This window comes from Corvus moneduloides, chromosome 2 (assembly GCF_009650955.1).
Source record: "Corvus moneduloides isolate bCorMon1 chromosome 2, bCorMon1.pri, whole genome shotgun sequence".
Classification (NCBI taxonomy): Eukaryota; Metazoa; Chordata; class Aves; order Passeriformes; family Corvidae; genus Corvus; species Corvus moneduloides.
Window position 1 is genome coordinate 43,752,938 of NC_045477.1, and position 23,809 is coordinate 43,776,746.

At 36.5% G+C, this 23,809-nt stretch overlaps 1 protein-coding gene across 2 annotated transcripts in view; it reads right to left on the bottom strand.

Moving 5' to 3' along the window:
- CWF19L2 (CWF19 like cell cycle control factor 2) overlaps positions 1-23,809 on the bottom strand; it is a 71,029-nt gene that overhangs the window by 30,973 nt on the left and 16,247 nt on the right. For both annotated transcript variants that reach the window (XM_032099299.1, XM_032099300.1), the window contains exons 5-10: positions 22,076-22,195; positions 20,836-20,929; positions 19,571-19,686; positions 18,558-19,282; positions 12,535-12,628; positions 9,562-9,651 (exon numbers count right to left, since the gene is read on the bottom strand). In XM_032099299.1, the coding sequence (XP_031955190.1) occupies positions 9,562-9,651; positions 12,535-12,628; positions 18,558-19,282; positions 19,571-19,686; positions 20,836-20,929; positions 22,076-22,195 (1,239 nt within the window). The remainder of the gene's footprint in view (positions 1-9,561; positions 9,652-12,534; positions 12,629-18,557; positions 19,283-19,570; positions 19,687-20,835; positions 20,930-22,075; positions 22,196-23,809) is intronic.

Here is a 23,809-nt window from a genome sequence, read left to right on the forward strand (position 1 = left end):
AGGAAAAAAAAAAAAAGGCAAAAAATTAGAGTAATTTTTAGCTCTAGAATACAAAGTACAAAAAACCAGAAGTGATCCTTCAAAGAGAAATTAAAGGAAGCAGATAAAAGGATAAAATAATTATGGACAGTATGAAGACTAATGTGAAGCCATGTTAGAGACTAACAGCAAATGCATACTAGGAACCAAGATGAATCCAATGGATGCAAGCCAAACATGATTATTCAGAAGATTAAAGATGTTATTAGAGGTAAAGACATCTTTCAGAACTCAAAACCCTATCTAAATAGAACTGACTTAAAAACACAGCATAACAACAGACGGTTAATTGTATTAATGCAAAGAAAATTGATTTTTAGGAGGATCTTACCAACAATAACTAGTAAAGCTATTTCTAAACACATCAGAAGCAAAAAGCTTTCTGGTAGAAAAAGATGCTCAAGTGGTTACAGCATTATCAGAAGGTGATATTTGAATAATAAATTAATTAATTGTATTTTATTCAACAACACTTTTTGAAAGAAAAAAGAAAAAAAACCTAGAATAAACTTTAGAAATCATCTTTAAACCGAAATATCAGTAAAAGGAGCTTTTTAAGCAAGCTGCCATGAAGTAATGATTTTCACTACAGCTTCCAAAAAAGAATTCCAATATGTAATGTCCACATCTTTTAGCACATACTATATCCCTTAAATAGGTCTCAGTACAAAAATAATGGAAAGTGACCAATACAATAAAAGGCTTTAAAATGTGCCAAAGGCTGATTCTGGGAATTCTGGGGCAATGTATCTAACATCTATAATGGAAAAGTTCACACAAGTATATTAAGAACCAGAACTCCTCTACACTTTAACAATTACACCATACTGAGAAAGAGCCTTTGCAGGAAAAATCCACAACTCACAGAAGTAACAGACTTTTTCAAAGGAGTGTGGATAGCAATCTAACTGCAAGAATTACTTAATGTTCTCTTTCTATCTATTGATATTTTCTTTACACTTGCATTTCCGTGAATATATGACATGGTATATGGTAACACAATGTGGTCATTGTGATGTAATAAATACTCATTAGTAATTATGATCAGATAAATAATACTTCTATTAAGTACAACATGGGTTTAAAAACATATATTACAGTCCTTTAAATATGATACCTATTGTTAAATGTTACAGTTGAAACTGGAGAAGAGGCTCAGTCACTATCCCTGAATCTTGTGATGATTACAAACAATGTAGTTTACAGTCTGAAATGAAGAAAAGAAGTATGTATTTCCAGAATGAGAGAGGAATTGTTTGTTGCCATTAATTAAGGAACATGAATTTTTACTTCAGGCCAATTAAATATGCAAAGTACACAGTTGTTCTCACCAAATGTACAAACCACTATATAGCAATTAACATCCAACTGAACAAAACAAGCAGACAAGTCTGGTTTTGAAAGATAAAAGCTTTAAATTAAATACATAAATAAATAACTAAGATGCAGCTCCGAAAAAGATTTTTGAACTCTCCAGAGATTATCCCTGTTCCAGAATCCAGCAGGTGGAAGTGGAAATCCTCTGCCACACCAAGTGCAGGAACAGACAGTGGAGCAGGTGAACAAATGGAGTAATCATCTGGCCATCATGGCCAAGTATCTGAGATAAGATCTACTCAATTAGAATTGTTTTTCAATGCTAATAGCTAAAGGGAATAAAATATATTTTAACAGTCAGTGCATTGTGGGGTAGGGAACAACTAGAGCTAGGAAAGAACAATTTTTTTTTTTAATTACTGAGCCAACAAAAAGCTGGATGCTGCATGCACTGAAAGCTGTCTGCAAGTGTTTACTGAGAGCTCCATTCAAGTGGTACAAGCGCAGTGTAATGAAGGAATAGCAAAGCTCAGGAACAGTCTTCAGCAAGGAACAAGCCTTGCTAGCTTTGTCAAATCAGATGCTGCATTAAGCATGCCACCTGTTTCCTTTCTCCTACAGTCTTTGGCAAAGTTGGAAATGCTTTGAATATTGTCTTATTCCTCTATTGGAAAAATCTGTCCTTACGTTACAGTATCAGTAAGCGCCTAAAAGATATCTAGCACTTCTCAGAGTGCTAGGCTCAGCTATTTCTTCCACCCACTGTCTCCCTTTCTCTTCCATTGCTCCTTCTTCTCCCATTCCAGTTACCCCCCTCTTAGGCTCTCAGGTTGCACTCACATATAATCACCAGTTACCAGAAGGATGAATAAATCCCATCTAGAAAGAGCATGGGCTCCTTCAGTGCTGGCTATTCCTAAGGGCATCATGTCTCATATTCAGGAGTCACTGTATTCCCAACTTGGAGTGCCCAGGTAACAGGTTTCAAAGTATCTAAGCTCCCCTTCAGACTCTGAGATTTGTTGTGAATAATGGCACTGTAACCTTCAACATAATGCTTATAAAAATCAGCAGGTTAACCATTCTCTATAGCAAGACTGAGGTTTGGATCTCACAGGAAGATGAAATTAAAATGGTCAGAGGTCTGTCATAGCAGTCCATTGTATACATGTTGTATCTTTGACTGGGGTTTCTTACAGCAGAAAAAAGATAAGACTAAGAGAATCAGCAGCATGAGGAAGGAAAGCAAAAGCAAACTTCTAAAAACTAGGTTAAAAATTTAGTATTTTGACAAAGACTTCATAAATATATTAATGAGTCACTATTACATGTTCAAAAGGTGCTAACATAGTAATGAGATTTTACAAAGGTTTTACAAGATCAGAAAGTTGGTCTGCCATAATTAGGCCCCTTGTGTTTAACAGTGAAGAGAAGCATTAGAAAATCTAATGCAGGCTGCAACACAGACATGAACTATTCTATAGAAGAGAATCTTTATCAGGTAATGCTTGGTTTGTATGTAAAGCATGAGACTAAAAAAGCCCCAAAAGCTCCAAACCCTGGAAAAGGATTAGGTCTCTATCCTTTCTTTCTGCCAGTCAGTGAGTGACACCGGTTAGCAACACAAAATGTACAAAACTTCATTTGTTCTTATTGATATAAAGTCAGTTGCCCTTTAAATTCAGCAATTCTTTGTTCTTATATTACAAAAAGGTTATTTTGGCTAGACTATTTTTACTCAGAATAAGCAACCTGGTCTTCTTATTAATCTCCTCTTTACAACTAATGCCTCCGATCAGCCCTGCATGCAAAAATCTTTCTATTTCCAGTCTGTACTTATTTTCCTAGAGCATCTTTAAGATAGGGTGATCGGAATATCATCTCTTCAGTAGAATGGACATACACAAATCTAAAGTCAAATTCAGTAAGAGTCATACTGCCAGCCTGTGGAAGTAAAACTGGAACTAGTAATGTATAACTTACAGCAGCCTGTAATGTGTCTGTCCAGGGACGCACTTAGTAATGGGGAAAACTAAAGCAATTAAGTCTAACTTTAAAATAATACTGGATATCAGAAAGCCACATAGCTTTGAAAATACAACTTTAAAAAAAGCTCTAAAGGTTCAGTTTGATACTCTAAATTATTAGCTATGCTTTGAAATGGTTAGCCTCATCAATGAGCCACTGTAGGTATGAGATGTAAGAAAACTTGTAAAAAATGTAATGGCTTGTTTTTACAGCAAGAACATCTGACGCAAAACATATATACTCACACCATAAGAAAAGAAAGTATTGCAGCATGTTGGTTCTTAAGTCCACAAATCTCCATTTCATCTTATCAACTGATTTAACACAGTGAAAGGGTAAATACAGCAGTAAAAATATGTAGAAATTTAACATGGTGTTAGGAGAAAAACAGAGCCAGAAAAAAGGGCCCCATCAGTTACAAGTGCTGCATGGCACTCGGATAGGGCTTTTGTCTCTGGTGTCAAAGCATACTTCAAAGTTTTTGTATTCTCAGTTTGAAATTTAAGACATTTTAGCCATTCTGCCCTTTTATACTTTTTACATGTACTGAAATGATAAGATATTTACATCATTTAGTTACTGCTACAATTTCTCCAATATGTTTTAATTGCAAAAGCCAATTTCCTATAAATTACATTCAGGAAAATAAACCACTTTGTCTTAATATGTTTTTGTCTTAAATAATTGCATAATCCTCTCTTACTGACATCAACAAGAGTGTTCAGGAAACACACTAATCAATAACTGCATACACCTACTATTTCTTAAAAGTATGTACTAATGATATGAAAGCTGTTCTGCAAAAGTATACCTCCTTCATTATTCCGTGTTCTGCTCAGAGCAAGTCAACTCTGTATGGAAAACACAAACTTTTTCTGGAGAAAGGATGGCACAGCCATTTTGCAGATAAGATTCAAGTGTGATGGAACAGCAGGAATCAGAAATTATGATGAGCTGAAAACATCTGAGAGTAAAAGGCCATGAGCCATCTGTTGCTGTATCTTCCTACCATCTGAGGTTCCAAACAAAATCTGAGATTTTTATTGTGCATTTAGTGAGGATCATTAATCCCCAGCTTTCTAGTTTTTATACAAGTATCTCAGCTATACCTTTCTGCAAAGCAATTTTAAATAATTTTTAAAGGATTCTTTATATATGGTAAGTCTATAAGCATTACTACAGCTGTATTTAGGTTCTGCATTAGTTAAGTCAGAATGAAAGTTATGAAAATATATTACAGGTAAATTTTGACAACCAAATATTTTCATTGCAAAAAAATATCTGTGTTTATAGTCTCAATTCCCAAACCTAAAATTAAACATCCTGGCACACCTGCAATTTTGAATGTTAATTTTCAGGGTGATTTGGCTTTTGCTTTTTTGTGTTTGTTTAGCAATGGTTTGGTTTCCTTTTAAATAAAAAAAACCCAGACATCAGAAGCATTGATTATTTTCCTTCTTTTTTTCACTTCCTACTCTGAAGTACTCATCACTGTCTAAATTTTACATGCATACACACATATACACAAACACACATGTATACACACACCCCACCTTACTGAGATAACTGTCTCTTTCTCCAAGGAATCACTGTCATTTTTAAGCTATTTGTGAACAGATCAATCTTGAAAACATATGAAAAATAAACATACATTCTTGTTCTCCCCATTATCATTACTAGAACCAATAGAATATTATTTCAGGTTTGTTCCACATCTGATTCCTCTCAGCTACTTACTGCTACTGGTTTACTTGTCTCAGGATACTAACTGTGCTGCAAATTGTTTCTCTGGATAAAGATCCAGCATGTTCTGTCCTGTCTCTCCTGATGCAGAACTATACACAATGGGATGCAATGGATGCAATTTTATAGAATCATAAATAGTAAGGGCTTGGAAGGGACCTTAAAGATCATCTAGTCTCAACCCCGCTGCCATGGGCAGGGACACCTCCCACTAGACGAGGGTTGCTCAAGGCCCTGTCCAACCTGGCCTTGAACACTGCCAGGATTGGGGCATCCACAACCTCCCTGAGCAACAGTGTTCTACCTCACCACTCTCACAGTAAAAAAATTCTTCCTAATATCTAACCTAAATTTCACCTCTTTCAATTTGTACCCATTACTCCTTGTCCTACCGCTACAGTTCCTAACAAAAAGTCCCTCTCTGGCTTCCCTGTAGGCCCACTTCAGATAAGTAGGATTTGAGATTTAAGCCAAGCTGTTTTATTCAGTTTCTTTCCTGAAAAACAGTGTTAGTTCTTCAAAAAGAATTTTAAAAATATTATTTATACTGAGCTAGTTTCCATAGAATTCTCCCTCAGTCTGGAGTCTAATGCATCTCAGGAATCCAAAGTAAACATCAGACCTTCAATACATCAAAATTTGTGTTCAGATAGGAGGCGTTGGAAACGTAATCATCCTTATTTTTTATACTAAAGAAGAATAATTAAATAAATAAATAAAATTAAATAAATAAATAAAAATAGAAGAAGCATTTGAAGTACATGGAGCTCTTAATACTATGAGGGTTTTCACTAAAAGATGAGCCCTACGTATGCCATAGGACTCACTAAATTAACTTTTCCTTGCACTATAAATCTTCTCCATCTGAGATGCACAAGCAATGGACTAAAGTCTGTTACTCTTACAGATGCAACAGGTACCCTAAGAAAGGTTTTCTCCTTTAAAGCAGCATCATGTCAGCCATATATCTACTGTAAAGTGAAACACTGTGCCTGCCAAAATTCAAGTCTTACTCTACGAATGTCTTCTATGCCTAAGAGGCTTCACAGAAGCACTGAACACTCTTCAGTAGAAAAACATTCATACTAGACCAAAGGCTGATGGATTTCCACAGAAAATTCAGTTATTCAAATGGAGATTTTTGATGATGAAATAACTCGTATTTTGCCTACATAGTCTCAAATGCATAACAGAAAAGCCTGTAGCTGTTTCTATTTTTCAGAACTCTCTCCTTTTAAATACTCAGTGACAGTATATCCTACCATGTTATTTTGCTTAAAGTACCACCTTCCAGCTCTCATTCAATGTTGTATTGATTTTCTCTTTCAAATGCAATTCATCATTATTGAAAACCGTCTCTAGCATTTGCTCAGCAGAGACTACTTTCTGTTTCCTGCATACTAATTAAGTCCTACAGAATACAGAAACAGGCTTAGGGCTGAGAAGCTTTTCTTCTAAGCCATTCCTCATTTGGGATTGAAAACAGTTTTAAAAGATGCATACTCTTATACTTTATTTATCTACCAGCATGTTGTTGGACTACATGTTCACGGAAAGTCCCTTCCAAAGGATATATTCTATATTCTGCCTCTTCCTCATTTCAACTTTTACCTTCCAATTTTTGTACTAGCAAAACCTGCTGTAAATTATGTCCCTCAAAGGAGTGCCAATGTTCCAGATATAGTTTGTTAAATAAAAATACTGAATAAAAGTATAAATTATGTCAGTTGTGGCTGTTACTGTCAATGGCAGAGGTGACACCCTCATAACCAATGTAATAAAATCTAGAGTTGTGTAGCACTTTCAGAACAGAAATATAAACTGTATTTAAGAGTAAACTATGAACACATGGAAGCTGTCTTCTAAATGCCAAAGTCTCCAATTTTCTGCTGTCTCCCTACATTCAATAGGCATCATTCTCATCACCTATCTCAACTCAGAAACCCTATGGTACAGCAGCCTTCTCTTTACACAGTCTCACTAGGACTCAAAGCGCAGCCTTGCTTTCTCAAAATGCCCATGACAAATTAGACAATAAGCATCTGAAAATAAGCACCTTTTCATTCTATCCCAAATGAAATCAAAAGGTTTTTGATTTCCACAGACATTGAAGGTTGCCTCCTGCTCAAAGACAAAACAAGCACAATCTACATTTTAATTCATCCTTTTAAAAGGATCTTTGCATATGCATTCATTGTAGTTGTACACATGTGACTCAAATATTTAAGTACAATACCCATTAAGACTCCAAATTCCATTAATAGATAATTTAACTACATTCATACTAAAATTTATAGGGTTATATACTTAAGGCAGCCTGCAGTGAACAACAGAGGGGCTCTGCCCAAGGTGAGACTTGGTGAAGTATACCAGCTGAGAAACATAAGGTTTCTAAACGTCAAAACATCAGTTTTTCAAAACTATACTTCAAAACCACATTTTTGGGATTGCTTGGGGTAGAATTCTTGTCTAAGTAAAAAAAAACCTACAGAACTAGTCACTAAGTCACACTGTAAAAGCTATATTTGCCACTACTCTCACTTAGAAACAAAATAAAATTATTTAAAATTAAACTAGGATTTAAGCTAGCACTTTATAGTCTCTTCAGTCTGTATTTTCTTGATCACTTTAAGGCAGAATAAGCCAGCACCACTATCAAAAGAATTGATCCTGTCCTCTGTACAAACCCCAGCCATTCACAGACCCCCTTATACCACTCAGTCACACTGGGAACAGAATTGGGAAATTGATCCATGTCCAATTAATTAAGAAAAAAAACTTCCTAGGGAGATGCATTCAAAATTGCCTTCACTGCTTCCTGATTTATCTCCCCAGCTCTCCCAAAAGAAATTAAAATAAGGCAAAGACACATTTTAGGACCTCCCAGCATGACACTGGCCATGCTGCTCTGCAGAAGCAGAGACAGACCTGCCTTAAACAAAATACTTCATGTTTGTTACTGGCAGTGGAGGCAAAGCTCTCAAACTTCGGGATCAACAGGACATCCATCTGGAAAACCATTTCTGTGGAAACTGCTTCAGGTACCTCCCTTGCAATACACTTGGCTGAAGTGGCTGAGGCTGTTGCTTGGGTGGTCTATGCCACAGGAAGGCTGAGTCATACAGAGTCAAACACGCCTGCACAAACCAGCTTCCCTTGTCTTATGAGATGGTTTCTGAACATCTGGGCTGTTGAGACACAGTGTGGCATAGCTGGCCCTTGATACACAGGAGTGCCAAACACATCCTGCTTCTGTCCCAGTAGTTCAAAACCAATTCAAAGCTGTAAAACCAGTAAGACTACCCTGGCATCACAAAGACAGGGCTTAGTCAGCTCTGCTGGATGGCTGACACTCAAACACCACGTAATACAGGCTAGAAGAAGCTACAAAAGAGGCACAGGCAAGGCATATTCATAAGTACTTACATTTGGTACTTTTGCAATGACTACATGCTGTTGGTTGTAAAAATGGTTTAATTAAAAATGAAGATAAAAATCAGAATATGGTTAAGACCAAGGCTGACCAAAATTGTTATTCATAACCCAGCTTCTAAGGAGTAAGTGTCCACCCACAACACTCTCTTTACTTCCCAATTTTAAAATCTGAATGGATTTTTCCTGTATAATTACACAATTCCAATCTGATTTATTCGGGGTTTTTTTTACATATACAAAAAACATGCCAAAGAACTGCACTGCAATGAAGCAGAGTCTACCTACACAGAGCTTTTGTAATTTTAAATTCTTGTGAATTCAAGGTGTGAGACTTTAGTACTATTGTCACAAGGCAGCCAGCAAGAGGCCACACATTATCTTCCAGTTCAGTTTATATTTTAAAGATTGGAGAAATACTAGTCAGTGTATGAGGTCTGACATGAAGCCTTTTTGGAAAAAAAAAAAAAAGTTAGTGGCTTTTCAAACTCAACTCACTAGCAGCTGAATTTTCAGTGTAGAATTGGTGTCAAATTGAACAAGAATTTTAGTTTTTGCCTAAAAGTTTCCCCTCCATCATGAGGACAGAGCTCATAACTTAAGATATTAACCCTGTTTCCTTACATAACAGTGTTGGTATGGAAGAAGCTTTCTTACGCTTCTTAAATACCACCCTTCAAAAGGAATAGCATTTGAAGTGCCAGCTTCTTCAGAGACAGCAAAATTATTTAACAGCCAGCACACAGGAGTTTCATTTTTAATGGAAGATATATATCCTTGCTGAGAAAATACTATGAGTAAAAAAAATCCTGTTGAATTTGCTAAAGTACAATGGAGAAAGTTTTGTTTACCAACAAAAAGTGCAACTCAATTTGGACAGTTACTCACCTGAAGTCACGCCTTCTAATTTTCCTAAGTACATTTGATGTTCTCTAAATCAGCTGCTACCTGTATCATACCATTGTGTTAGTGCAAAGAAAAGAAAAATATTTTTCCACTTACCTCTCCGCCAGCCTTTGTTGGAATCTGTCCTTGAGTTTCTCTCAACTTGCGAGCATTGTCAAGTTCTGCTTGAAGCTCTGAAGCTAAATCCTTCAAAGAAAGTGATAGCTCAACTAATGGAGTACTATCTTAAACTTTTAAGAGACTTTTATATCAAAATAATTTTCATTTCATTTTTTGTGTTTTGATAAATATTTTAAATTCTAATGACACAAAAGACTAAAGAAAACATGCCAATAGAATTCACACAACTCTCTATAGGATAGAACATGAAAAAAAAGCTCAGAATAGAGGCATCTGAAGTATAGGAACAAGTAGTGCCATAAAAAGACCAGAAAAAGTATTCTTCAACATTATTAAGTTACACTAATATATGCTTTGCATAACTAAGCACAGATACTGTTTTATGTATAGGAAGCTAGATAAGGAAGCCTGAACACATCATATCCTTTTTTTTTGTACACACACATACACACCTTTACACACATACACCCACTCCATGGGTCTAGGAAAATATCTCTCAGAAATTTTTGCTATGGAGTTTCACATCTCTCTACACTCCATGTCCAACTCTTGCCCTTAAGACCTTATTTTGAGAATTAAAATGTACAAGAACTGTTTACACTCTTGTGCAAATTGGTTTTGATGCTCCTGCTCCCTTATCCATCTGCCTATTAAATAAATACAAGTATTTCAGAATATCTTGGATTGCTAAGAACTGCCAGCCTATCAACCTGTAAGGAATAGAACCATTTATACTCCGACCCCTCTGCCACTTTCATTGATTGGACTCCAACCATCGTGCCCACACCTGCCGCCCCAAAATTAAGTCACTTGATCAACACCAGGCAGCAAATCAGTAAAAAAAATAGATTCAGAATTCATTTGGCCCACATGGCCAACCTGGAGCTCCAGCCACCAGGACATGCTGTTACATAACCATCTAATCTGGTGTGTGGGGATGAACTTTTTTAAACAAATTGTATTTTCAATTGGATTAGAGAAAGACCATGAAAAATATTTAAAATGCCATGAGGCTATTATATTTTATATATATTATATTAGCTATTTTATTATTTAAACTGTTGTTTTGTTTTAGTTCTTTTTAAACTAGGCTGATTCAGAGTGCATGTATAGAAAACTGGATATTTAAAAATAATAGCAAAATTGTAATACTGGTTTCTGCTACATGATTTGGGTCAAAACAAAACAAAATTATAGAATATTAAATTAATTACAGAAAACCTGTATATTTTTCATCAAATTACTTGTACTCAGTTCCTACCAGGTTGAAAAGAAAAAGACCAGATTTGTGCCCAAAGTTTTGTTTAGGCAATGGTATTGAAGCTGAGCAGTATTAGAAAAAAAAAAAAGTTTACTGATTTCTGCTTTCCATCAGAGTCTCTGGAAAACCTTCCCTCCCCAGTACTTTAGCAACTAGTGTATAGATAGCTTCAATCATTTTTCCCTGCAGGAAAATGTATTAAACAATATAGTATCTTAAGTGACTACACCAGTCCTTCACAAACCTATCATATAATTACATTCATAAACATATTTTTCCTCACTAGTGTATGTTTTTTTGTATTAATTAGGAAAACTACAGATTAACATATGGACACATCTATTTAAATCATTAACACTGTATCTTAGTAGGAAATACACTGCTTGAAGTGACTTTTAATTCACCTTTGAAGCTGATAACATTTCAAACGGACAGGATTTCTAGATAAGGTATTGCTGTTCAAACTTTCAAAGGTATCTATGTCTAAAGTCTGTGGGAAAAGAATTCATAACATAAAATGGGTTTGAATAGAAAATATTTATAAAATGGACACTTTCTCCTAACAAAATCTGAATTATCTGATAGGAGTTTTAAAAAATATCAACACCATGTCAGCACCACGTCCTAGGCCAGCAATAATGACAAAACATACTTAAACTTTCCACAAATCAAAGAATCAACAGCCCTTGAGAAATATTAATTTACCACTTAGAGACATAACATGTTTTATATATTACTATAAATAAATATTTATTTATTATTTCTTAAAGATGCAGATTTTGGTGCAAATATTATGTTACAAGTGGCAAACTAAATAGCTGCAGTAAAAATTAAACTTAAAAAATAAATACAAAGGCCCACAGTGATAGCACTTGCTTCTAAAAATACGAAAATAGTTCCTTTTAAGAGCAGCTATTCAGAGCCAAACACTTGAAAAACACAGCTTAAAAACTAACAAGACTCTGACCTTGTTATAACAGAAACTTCCAGACAGTACTACTAAAGGGAATTAACTCACTATAGCCATGTTTAATGTAATAAATAAAACACATATAATTCCAGAATTTAGTGTTCCACAAGAGTGAAAGTCTTCTTCCTTCAGGTAGCTGGCTGAAACAAGCTCCATTAAATATGCAGCTGCTTCTCCCAGCTCCACAGACCAGCCTCAACCAGGGCAGGACCACAAAGCATTCCACAGCTGTTCTCAATGCAGAGCTGGCTGCAATGGCATATGCTGTTCCTTTCAGTTTTACAATTTCCGTATCATAATTAATAAGCTCACTTATACAGCAGAGCTCTGGACCACAAGCAACTACTTGTGACAAAGCTGATGAAGTAAATAAAGCTCCAGACGCTGCTTACCTTGTAACATAGACAGGGAGCTTTGTAGTTTTCACCAGCTCCCTTTTAAATAAAAAGACAATAAATACTACAAAAATGGCAGAGAACAACTGGTTTTGGATATGCTGCTTATCCTACAAAGGCCAGAGTCCTGAACCCTGTAGTCTATGAACCATTGCGTTTAAAGCAAAAGTTACTGTAAAAGCAGTATCTTCAAATTCTACCCAACTTTGCAAGTCTTTCTTTGCTTGAGTAACACCCTTTAAAAAAAACCCCCAAACAATTAAATCACTTGGAGCTTTAAAGAAAAATTGCAGTAAATCATGACCATTTTTCACAGACATTACCGTGTCTCCCATGAGTTCTGCTTTCACAATCCTCGCTCCCAGTCTGTTCATCTCCTCTTCACTAAGGACCCGAGGCGGCTCATCCTTTGGTGATCTGTAAAACACCAGCTGCACTAAAGCCACAGAAAAACAGTGCAGTATTCACCTGTGTAATTAAGTATGATAAGCCTACTATACTAGTACATATGCTCCTATTGGCAAAATAATTGAAAATGATGTATTATAAAAATATATGCAGTCCAAAGTTGCCAAGGACTCTGAAACCAAAGCGCTTGAATAAAATTTTTATGAGGTTTGTTTCCTTTTACTTTTGAGATCAATTCAAATGAAAAACACTATCTATGAACATTTTCCCAGCATGAAAAAACAGTCAAGGGTCAGCAGCAGGTATAAGCAGAAAAACAGAAAGTTATTTCAATCCACTCTAATTCTTCTTTCTGGCTTTGGTCATGCTTTTACTTCTCAGCTCCTGCAAAATCAGACATTTCTGAGCTATTCTGTTTTCCAAATGGCCTTACCCCTCTTGAAAATTACTTGTTTTCTCATTTTATACCTGCTCACAGTACAATCCTTGCATCTGAATATGTTATGGCTGATACAGTAGAGTTTCCATGGAAAATTAACTGGTACCATTTTTAAAAATATTAAGTCCCCCCTAGAGAAGCCTCAGTTGGTAATAAAGACTATTGTATCTTAATTTTAATATTAAAAACTCAGCATGTGAGTTCTTATGGTATTTATTAAATAAGGACTCCAAGAAATCCTGCAAAGAGGCATCAAATAAGTTTGGCATTTGTTCGCTAACCCTAGGAAAGACCAGAACTGGCTAACTCTAAAATATCTAACGGAAAAGAGACATAAGAGTACAGTTATGATATTCATTCCTGCTGTTAGAGAGAATTCACTCACTAATTGATATGGTTAAACCCTGTAGGATTTGAAGAAATCAAATAGAGATTTATATTTGAAGAAAAGGGAAATCTTTGAAGATGGTGTCATGTTTAACCATGAGATCTCCCCCGTCCTGCGAAAATTACCGAAGTTGCTTTTATCATTTTCAAGATGCTCAATCCAAACCCCCAAAACTCAACAGAATTTACTTCAATTTCATCCGAAACAAAACATTCAAAGATTAAGTTCTCACTTTTCCTTAAGCTATATCTTTCAAAGCGAGGCAGACTATTCCAGTAAAGGGAACAAAAGGTGTTTATTAATTCATATAGGCTTTTTTAAAGTGGTGCTAGTGCTTGACTCATTCTCTGAACTTCTTGAGACCCGAGACATTGTTTTGATTTGCTTTTTAGCTTGTCTCAAATTAAACTCTGAAGCAGTCATATTATTAAGTGTGACTTCCAGCAAACACTAGCTGATGGACTTTTCCTCTGGGGAGATCCCTTGGACATCCAATCAGCACTTTTAATTAACCTGTGTCATAACTGTCCAAAACACTTTGATTTATAGGCTGAAGAAATGTCCTCTGTGCTTTAGAAAAGATAAAATTTAAAAGCTATACTTTCAGCATGAGAGATGAGGAACTGAACCAGCAACACTTATTAATTCAAGCCTTCACCTCAAAGATGATTTACTTTTTGTGACTGACAACACTTCTGAAAGAGTACCTTTATTACAAATCTTGAAACTTTAAGAAGAAAAAGAAAGCAGCAGCTTAAAAATTACTCTCAACGGATAACTGTGGCACATATCCACACCTGATATGTTCCAAAAGCCAGAATTTTCTACAAAATTCTACCAAAAAAAAAAAAAAAACAAGGACATCTTACTGAAGGAAACAGGAAAACAGGCTATTCACTATTTCAAACACACAGAATCTCAGGAGTTAAGAGTCATCTTAGAAGAACCTGGAAATAAATTATATCAGTAAACAGAGGCTATATGGTTTTGCAGGCCTAAGTAATCCCCACTTTACTAATAAGTCAGCTTAGTAATTGCATTGGCTAAGAAATATGATTAAAATATCAAAGAAGATGCACAATTGGGTTTAACAGTACCAGAACAGAAAACACATGTGAAAGAAAATACCAGCTGAACAGTTTCTATGTCTAGTTCTCTTCTGTGAGGAAAAGAATAATCTTTTCTATCAGAGTAATTGAATTCTTTGAACTTGAATAAGCAGACCACTTCCGCACACAATCTCATTTCCCAAAATTTGCAGCTTTGTCCGGTTACAATTAGCATTGCGCTTAGTAAAAGTGGCAGTTTAAAATAAAGGTACGGTTTTTGTACCTGCAACTAAAAAAAGAGAATCACCATTATTTCACCAAAAAAAAAAAACCAAACTGAAAAAGAGTAGCTGCTTCTTTCAAGAAAACAATACTGAGGCAATGGTATCTACTCCATAATTACACATTCTGCTAGGTCTGGCTGGATGGGATGGAATTTATTTCTTCCACAGCAATGTGGAGGTACATTTTCTTCCACACTGTGCCTAGCCCTCCCCGTCCCAGGCCACTCTGCAATCCCAGGAATTCCCCTTATGCTTTGGCCTTTGTAGGCTAACGAGTTGGGCAGTAAAATATCCCTTGACTGTAGCAGAAACTCTAGCCTGGCTAAGGTGGGAGCACACTGCCTGCACCTGGAACTCCTGGTGCCTGCCACGGTGGGGAACAAATGCAGAAATAATCAGTCAGCCCCTGGCAGCCTCTGAAAATTATTCCCCTGAAGCGCAGCCTAAGTGGAATAGTACCATTCCCACTGAAATCTTCTAAATTCCAGTGACTGAGCCAGACTGCGGCCAGGATGGAAATTTACTGATGACTGAAGCCCAGCATGTGGTGACCCCAGAAATAGAGGTGCTTTGTGAGGCCATCTGAGCTCTCCTAGACCAAAGTGGGCTGTGCCAGCATCGCACTGAGTGGGACACCTCTAAGAACACACCAATTCCCCAGTTTGCAAGGATTAGAGCACCATCACAGAAAGCTGAAAAGGGGGCCTGGGCTGAAACCCTCCACTCCTTGAGACTCAACTCCTGCTCGTTGATAAATTCCAATACATTTGAAGTATTTCACTGAACTCAAGAGGAACTCTTAACAGGCATTTTTTATATATTCACATACATATATTTTTATATGTTTACACACATCTATCCCTATATATCTCTTTTTGTCCATGTGCATGCATGTGTCAATTAAGATACCTTACAGCGAGTATGAATGTTACAATCTCAGATCTATAATTGTCACTCTTGTGATTGTAGTAAATCCTATTGACTCACTAAGCAAATGTTAAATTAGTCAATAATTAAGTACTGATAAAACCTTGTGATTCATCTTAAAACTGTAAATAAAGTTCAGACTGCTACTATATCAGAAGCCATGTAAAAATTTCACCTGTGGTGAACTAACACTTTTACAACATCATACTGAGATCACCTCTTTCTGATACCTTGGACAGTGGTTCTTCAGGTGATCCTAATTAATTACAGATGTAATCCTTGAGATGTAAATTGTTGATCAAGTCTGAGACAAAGATTGACCTAGCCACACCTAAGCTACACCCAGAGTTTAGAAAGCAAGGGTCCACTCAGAACCTTGTGACTCAATGGAAGGGTCCCCCTCACCCTTTTGTGTCTTCAGACTCTGCGTAAAACACTCTAAATCAATTTTAACTCAGTTTTCCTTTATATGTTTCATCCATGTAGTAAATAATAGAGTGAACCTTACCACCAAACTTGGTTAAGTCTCATTTTTATGACTTTTATAGATTTATATTAAAACCACTTTTGCTAATACCTTAGATGGTGACTCTTTGAGCAACTCTAAACCACTCATTTGTGACCAGCAGCCCCTATGGTGCTGTGCTTTGGATTTCTCTGGAGACAGTCCTGATAATACACCAGTGTTTTGGCTGTTGCTGAACAGTGCTTACACAGCCTCAAGGCTTTCTTGGTTCTCACTGTGCACCCCCAGCAAGCAGGCTGGAGGGAGCAGAGGCTTTGGGAGGGCTCACAGCCAGGACAGCCAAACTGGTCAAAGGGCTAGTCCATGCTACATAACATCATGCTCAGCAAAAAAAACCTGGAGAGAGCAATCTTTCCAAAGTAGCTGCTGCTCAAAGACTGGCTGGGCATCAGTCTGCTCATGGGAGCTGGTGAGTGACTGACTACCTTTGCATCACATGTTGTTGTTCCTTTCCTTCACTCGTTAAATTGCCTTTATCCAATAATGAGTTTTTCTCCCTTTTGCTCTTCCGGTTTCCCTCTGCAGGAGTGAGAATGAGCAAGCAGCTGGGACATGCTTAGCTGCTTGCTGGGCTCAACACACCACACACACAAAGCAACAACCAGCTCCACACCTTCTGCCCCATCCCCATTCACACCCCACAAAGGAAGGTGGAAAACAACTGTGGATTGTGCAGACCTTGTACCTGAACAAAGTCATGAACAATCCAAGACTCAAGAGGTGAGGAAGTCTCATAGGCTTCACTTCAGACACACCATGGATTATTCTAACCAGAAGTTTACAAAGTGCATTTAACTGGTAAACCCCAGGCACTTCAGTGCAATAACTATTGGGGCAATACGTAGGAGAAGAAAAAGAATCACTAAATTTGAATGTCTAATAATGTCTCATGCATCAAAGGTTTAATGCTATCAGATCATTTCTTCAGAGTAACTAAAACAACTATAAAAATATACTTCTTATTTTCCAGCAAAACAGCACCTAGGCAAACAATAAAATAAACAACAAAACAAGACATGACAAACACTTAGGAATGGGACTTTCCATAGTGTGTACAAACTAGTCATACCAGATTTTGGAACTACTCCTGCCATGACATATACTCAAGCTCATGCTTTAAAAAAAGAAATAGATTAAGTGGACATCATGCAAATAATTTATACTTTTGCTATCAATGAAAATTTAAATTTAATTGGCTTCCACCAAAGTGCAAGTGAAAGCTGGAAAAAATACCCAACATACAAAATATAAAAAACTGTATAGACTAAGATGCTTGTTTCTGGTTAGCCATGCAGTACTGATTAATGTACACTTTTTCTTTGGAAATACACATTGAGATATATAAGTAGTACATGTAGGAACAATTATAAATAAAATAAATACTTCATAACCCCACTATAAGAAGTTTTTTCTGCAAATAACTGACATAAGCATGTAAGAAAGAAGGAGTTGTATTTGATCATATTTTATCAAATGCTTTTTTCAATCAAACCATATCATTCTTCTTACATACTCCAACCAAGAATATTTACTTGTTCAGCTTTCCCAAGCAATTAAATAAAATCTGACTCTAAAATATTTTTGCACATGCCTACAAATTACTGGAAAGATATGAAAGAAAGGATTCATACTAATAACCACACTAGTCAAATCACTGGAAGAGCCAGCAAGTTGCTAATACTGGAGAACAGGAGGCCTTGAGCAGAGCAAAAGGTCAGTTCTCCACAACTTACTTGTCTGACCACCTCTCTGCTGTCTCTCACAAAAGCCAATCACAGAAAATTAAATTCCTGCTGCCTATTAAGTGTGTGTTTCCCTTCCACTCCTATTAATGCTTCCTCTTCACCATAGAAAATACACTTTCTAATCAATACCTTCTACTGTTTTTCATATGCTACTACTTTAGCATATGAGCTCATCTCACAAGTGGCAAACCTATCCTTGCTGTATTAATTATTCCAGTTTTTAGTCAGCATTTCCTAACATTTCAAGATTGCATTTTATAAATTCAATGATTGTTAAGATATTTTGCAGGGTTTTTTGCCTAAGAGGCCAATTTTACTGCAGCGTGAACTAACATTAGAAGCAGAAAATAACCTATCATCAGCAATTCTCAAATCTGCTGAGGAGATAGGTCAGGTAGGGGATGTTCACTACTTCTGCTTAACTTCTTCCAGCTGCCCTTAGCTGGAGTCTGACTCCTACAAACTGAAGAGATGTGGTATGATCAGTGCTTATACTGTCAAAAACAAGACAGAGCTTCTGTTACATTTTGCCATGAAAAATACAGCAAATAAAAACCAAGTAAAGATGTTCATAAAATACCTAGAGGATGATGTTTTACTGTCAGATAAAATCTGTTTCTTCTCAGAGGTATTGCTTGTGTGCTCCTGTCGTGACCTCTCTTTTTCGTCACTTGGAGCTCTTTTCCAGCTTTTGTCATCAATTTGTTCCCTAGTACCTGATGATTTTTGATCAGGTATTAATTTCTCATTGCTATCTTCTGTGTGTGTTCTGGTCCACAGTGCAGTATCCTCACCAGGTTTCTGGAAACGGCTGCTCAAGGAGCTATGAGCTGACAGATTGGAAGAGGAGTGCTGGGACTTGGAGTCTCTGGGTGCACTGTAAGGTGATAAATCATCTTCAGAGGGTTTCAAAAATTTGTGTTTCATGTTGCTTAGAGATGAACTCTTTTCCTGATCTCGTTTTTCACTGGAGTATTTTTCTGCTTTGGAGCTGCAGCCCCTTAATACTGAGTCCATTCTACTGTGTCCACATTCCTGGTCTGCTCTTGATGCATCTCTTTTGTAACCCTTGTCTTCCTGTGCCCACCCCTTGCCATACTTCTCCCAATAGCTCCCAAATGTGTTTCTGTTTTTACCATCTTCATCTCGGGCCGCTTTTTCAATATGCTGTTCTTTCCTCTCTTTCTTCTCTTTCTCACTTTCTGAATAGTCAGTCTTCTTCCATCTTCCACTTCTATGATAATTTTCCGTTTTGGATGCAGCTTTTTCAGCTTCTTCTAATCGTGACTGAAATACCTCCACTGACTAAAGGAAAGAATAAAAAAGTCATACCACTTTTAAGGCCTTGGGGTATTGTGTAAGTATTTTAAATCTGCTATAGGATCCCATATATTAAAAACATTTAATAAGAAAAATATATTAAAGGCTGGGTAGCTTTAAACCCTTCATCACTTGAGAGAAGCTTCAGAGGCTGTTTTTTCCTGCTTCTTTTCACATGTCTTAGACTACACATTAAGTACTTGTGCCTTTATATGAAAGTAACCTTTTCCAAGCATCTATTAGTATGAAGAAAATTTAACTGAAGATCCTTACCCCGTATCTCTCAGCTACAATTTCCTCAAAATTCCGTTTCTCTCTCTCAGCCTGCTCCTTCATCCTTTGGTATGATTTTCGCAGCCAACTTAATCCAGCATCTTCTACCACTGTAACTAAAGTAGAAAACAATGAGAGATTGTAGTTTCACATCTCAAGTAATTATTCCTATTTATCCTTACTCTGTATGTGACATTAAAGCTTCACTTAAACTTATTGCAAAAATTGAAGGAGTGCAAAAGAAAAACAGACTTAATATACAAATACAATCACATATTTTCATTAGTTAATGCCGGTTATACCTCAGCAATCCACTGATTTAATTTAAGCTTCTCTAGTTTATCATAGAACACAAGAAGTTTCCAAGACAGGAGTGGCAGATGAGAAGTTGTAGAGTTTCTTTATGACATTGAAGAACCTTCCTGTTGTTTCCATCTGTGTCCATCCTCGGGCATACCCCTTACACACAAACAAGTGAACTGCCTTTCTCAGAAATTGAATGAGTAACCTACTGTTTCCCATGTGAGAAGCTAGCAGAGGTCCTACCACTCTGAACACACACTTGCTGATGCCTGTCATCTCTTACAGATCGCTGATCTCTGTGACTCCCAAAAGTGGGCATGAGGCTAATGGTTTCTGGGACAGACTTTCCACAGGGAAAGGCTCTCAAAAAGCCACAGACCCCACTCTTTCCTGCTGACAGAATACAAAGACCCTTCTTATCACATAATAAATGTTTCATGACATTACGAAAAAGCTTTTTATTACTGTGTTTGCTGGAAATGGGCAGGATAACCCAGGGTAAGGAAAAAAGTGAAAAGGCTAGAGAAATAATATTTTTCACAAACTGCATCTGTAATGTACTTCATTTTGATGTGACTCAGCCTTCTGTGGGTGAATACTTTAAAACTATAATTTGTGCAATGGAATGAAAGGAACCAAATTAATTGACAACAATTTATCTTGTCTTGGTTAAATCATGCTTTTCTTTAATTAGTTCAAAATGGAGAATTTCTGTAAGGATATTGAAGGTCAAACTACTCAAGATTAAAAACCAGTGAAGAGAAATTCTGCAAAACAATGTACTATGATACTAACCCAATATTCACTATGGAATTTTCATCCAAATTTTACTTTATTACATATATTAATACATATATTATTCATAACTCTGTTACAACAATACAAAGAGTAATTTGTTAGCAACACAGAGAACAGAAACTAGAGACAGAAATTTAAGATTATTACTAAAAGTTGCTGTTTACCTTTCTTAACTGAAGTTTCTTCATCCTTCTCTGGTGGCAAACCTGTACCACCGTCTTTCCAATAGGGATTGAGTTCTCTCTCAGACAGCATGGCCTAAACCAGAAATAATTTTAATGTGTGCATAGCATATCGTTCATATTTTATAGAATATCTGATAAATTTTGAAAGACTTGTGTGTGAAGTCTGTATTATATTGTCAATTCATCACCACCACTTTCATGGCCTAAGCACCTGTTGTACACACTGTTTTGGGGACCAAAGGAAAAGCAGACACTCTGGTGTAGAAAACACAGGAGGTATAAACCTGCATGGACAGCAAGTAGTTGGGTGGGAGAGTCTATAGAAATCATACTTTCCTAGGATTAAGAATACATATAAATTGTCATTAACCATTTAACACATGCTGACATTCTAGTGATTTAAGATGTCCACATTAAATGGTCCTCCAACACCTCTGAAATAACGTTCAGGAAAAAAAATCATGCGGAGAAAAAAATGTTTGAAGTATTAATCCCTTGTCAAAAGACAATAACCAAGGCTCTGCATACTACAAAAGAACAGTGATCCAGGTCAACCTGGTTCCCAGGCACAACACAGCCAACTGGAAAACCTAATAGCAACAAACAGTCCACTGTGAGGTATGAGGACAAGGAAATATTAGCTAGTGATCAGTAATTATCTTTTCAGATCAGACTACTACATTGCATCTAAGGAAATGAATGAACAAATGAAGGAGCCATCAACTATATGTAAACAGAATTAATTCAATGACAGCAACCCCTTCTCCAGCCAGACCCTGAGTCACTCCTGTGTTCATCAACAACTGAAACATGAAAGGCACAACAATTGCTCTGAGTTCTTTCTTTAGGAAAAAACAAGCCTCAGCACCATACACTTTAACACAGTAACTTAAGTAAACTTTATCACACGAACCAATGGTGCTCCTTTTACACACCACAGAGAAGGCCAGACCAACAGTCTGTCATTGTTACTAACAGAACTTAGTACTAACAAAAGTAACTTTCTCCTTACGTAGAAGATAGTTAAAAGGCTTTTCTCCACAAGATAAGCCTGAAGTATGAAACCTTCCATCCAAGCACCAATTTAATTAAATTCATTATCACATCAGGCATTCGTTTTAAAAATAAAGACTTACATATTCGAACCAATTTATTAGTTTATACATGACACAAAATTTAGTAAAATGCAGATAAAAATTAAGATATTAATTCCTCCTACCTGCTGAAGTTCTTGAGCTTTCTGTCGTTCCAATACTTTTTCTTTGTGTCTTTCACCTTTGACAGCTGCTACTGATGTTGTTTTCAATGACATGAAGTTTAAATTCATCCATTCTTCTCTCTTTAAAATAAACACAAAGAATTAGTGTTCATAATTCCAATAAAAACATGGCTTATGTACAAACCAAACCAGTGCAACTACTGACAAATGTTGCTGACAATAAACAGTATAGGTTCTACAAACGCATATGAAATACTTCAGTGAAAAGCAAACATGATTTTAAGAACCCTAATCTTCCAGTTTTTTAATATTCAAACAGATTTTGTGTCTCCCTGTAATATGAAATACATATTTACAATGGTATTTAAGACATTAGTAAACATGCAGATTGTACAGAATGCTAATTATTAGTATAAACAAATACTGTACATATCATTTTGCTAATTCTAATCTCATGATCTCTTACATTTCTTCTGCTGTATAGAAAATCTGTGATCAGTACCTGAGCATAGTTCATACCTCAGATATCCAGGCACTAACTGCACTCTCAAATTCAACAGTTCCACATCTAAATTCTGTGAACTCTACCCACAACAACAGCTAGAAAACTGCACCTACAAAACCTAAGCCAGAGCAAGGAGATCTTAAAAATGAGGACTAGTCTAAAGAAAAGCAGCACATTAAAAGCCTAGATATATCTACTACCTTTATACAGGTAAAACCTGAAGCCTCAAAAGCAAGCAGTGACATACACATTGTAAGCAATTACTCTATAAAGACAAGTATTTGGAGCAATTCTATAATTCTAGTATAGCAACCAAAATGACAAGATTACATCTATTCTGAAACATGTCCTTGCAGAAGAATCTTCCTATCTTCAACAGAGTTCAAGTCTGAGTTGTCAATCTGAACAGATGCTATATGTCACTTTCTCTCTGTTACTTAAAAATTATGTTAGGCAACATGCCAGAGAATTTCAGAGGTGAAACACAACATTCAATTTCTCAGATCTCCTCCAAGAAAGAGAAGGAACTGAAAAATTATCTATCTTCAAGTGATTCAATAATATCTATGTCCAAATCAGCAAGCTATCTGCATCAACAAATGTGGATGTGCACGGGACCTCTGGCAGTCATCTGGTCCAAACCCCTACTCAAGCAGGGTCACCTAGGGCCAGTTGCCCAGGATCATGTCCAGCTGGCTTGTAAATATGTGCAGGGATGGAGATTCCACAACCTCTCCAGGTAACCTGAGCCAGTGCCTGATTGATAAAACAATGTTTCCTGATGTTCAGAAGCAACATCCTGTAATTCCTGCTCATTGCCTCCGGTTCTGTCTCTGGGCACTACTGAAAAAAGCCTGACTCTGTCTTCTATTTAGGCTTCAAATCTGTGGTTTGGAGATTTTTATTTTTGTTTCTGTCTTTCCTTTTTTTTTTAAGTAAGCACTCTGGACTAGTCCAAGATGGGTCACATAGAGCACCTTAGGTGCGCTTTGAGAACACTTCTAATTTAGCTTAATCCAACAGGATATGGATTTATGTGCTCCAAGAGCTCTTCATTACGTGGGACAAAAAACATAATGTAGGGATGACCATGAAATTTCTGTCAAAAGCACATTCTTTATCCAAAACCACACAAGCCTAGGAAACACATCATACAAAAACAACGCTTGAAAACAAAATGGTTTTGCAGTATAAATTATCAAGACATTACTTCATGCTTTATACTTTTC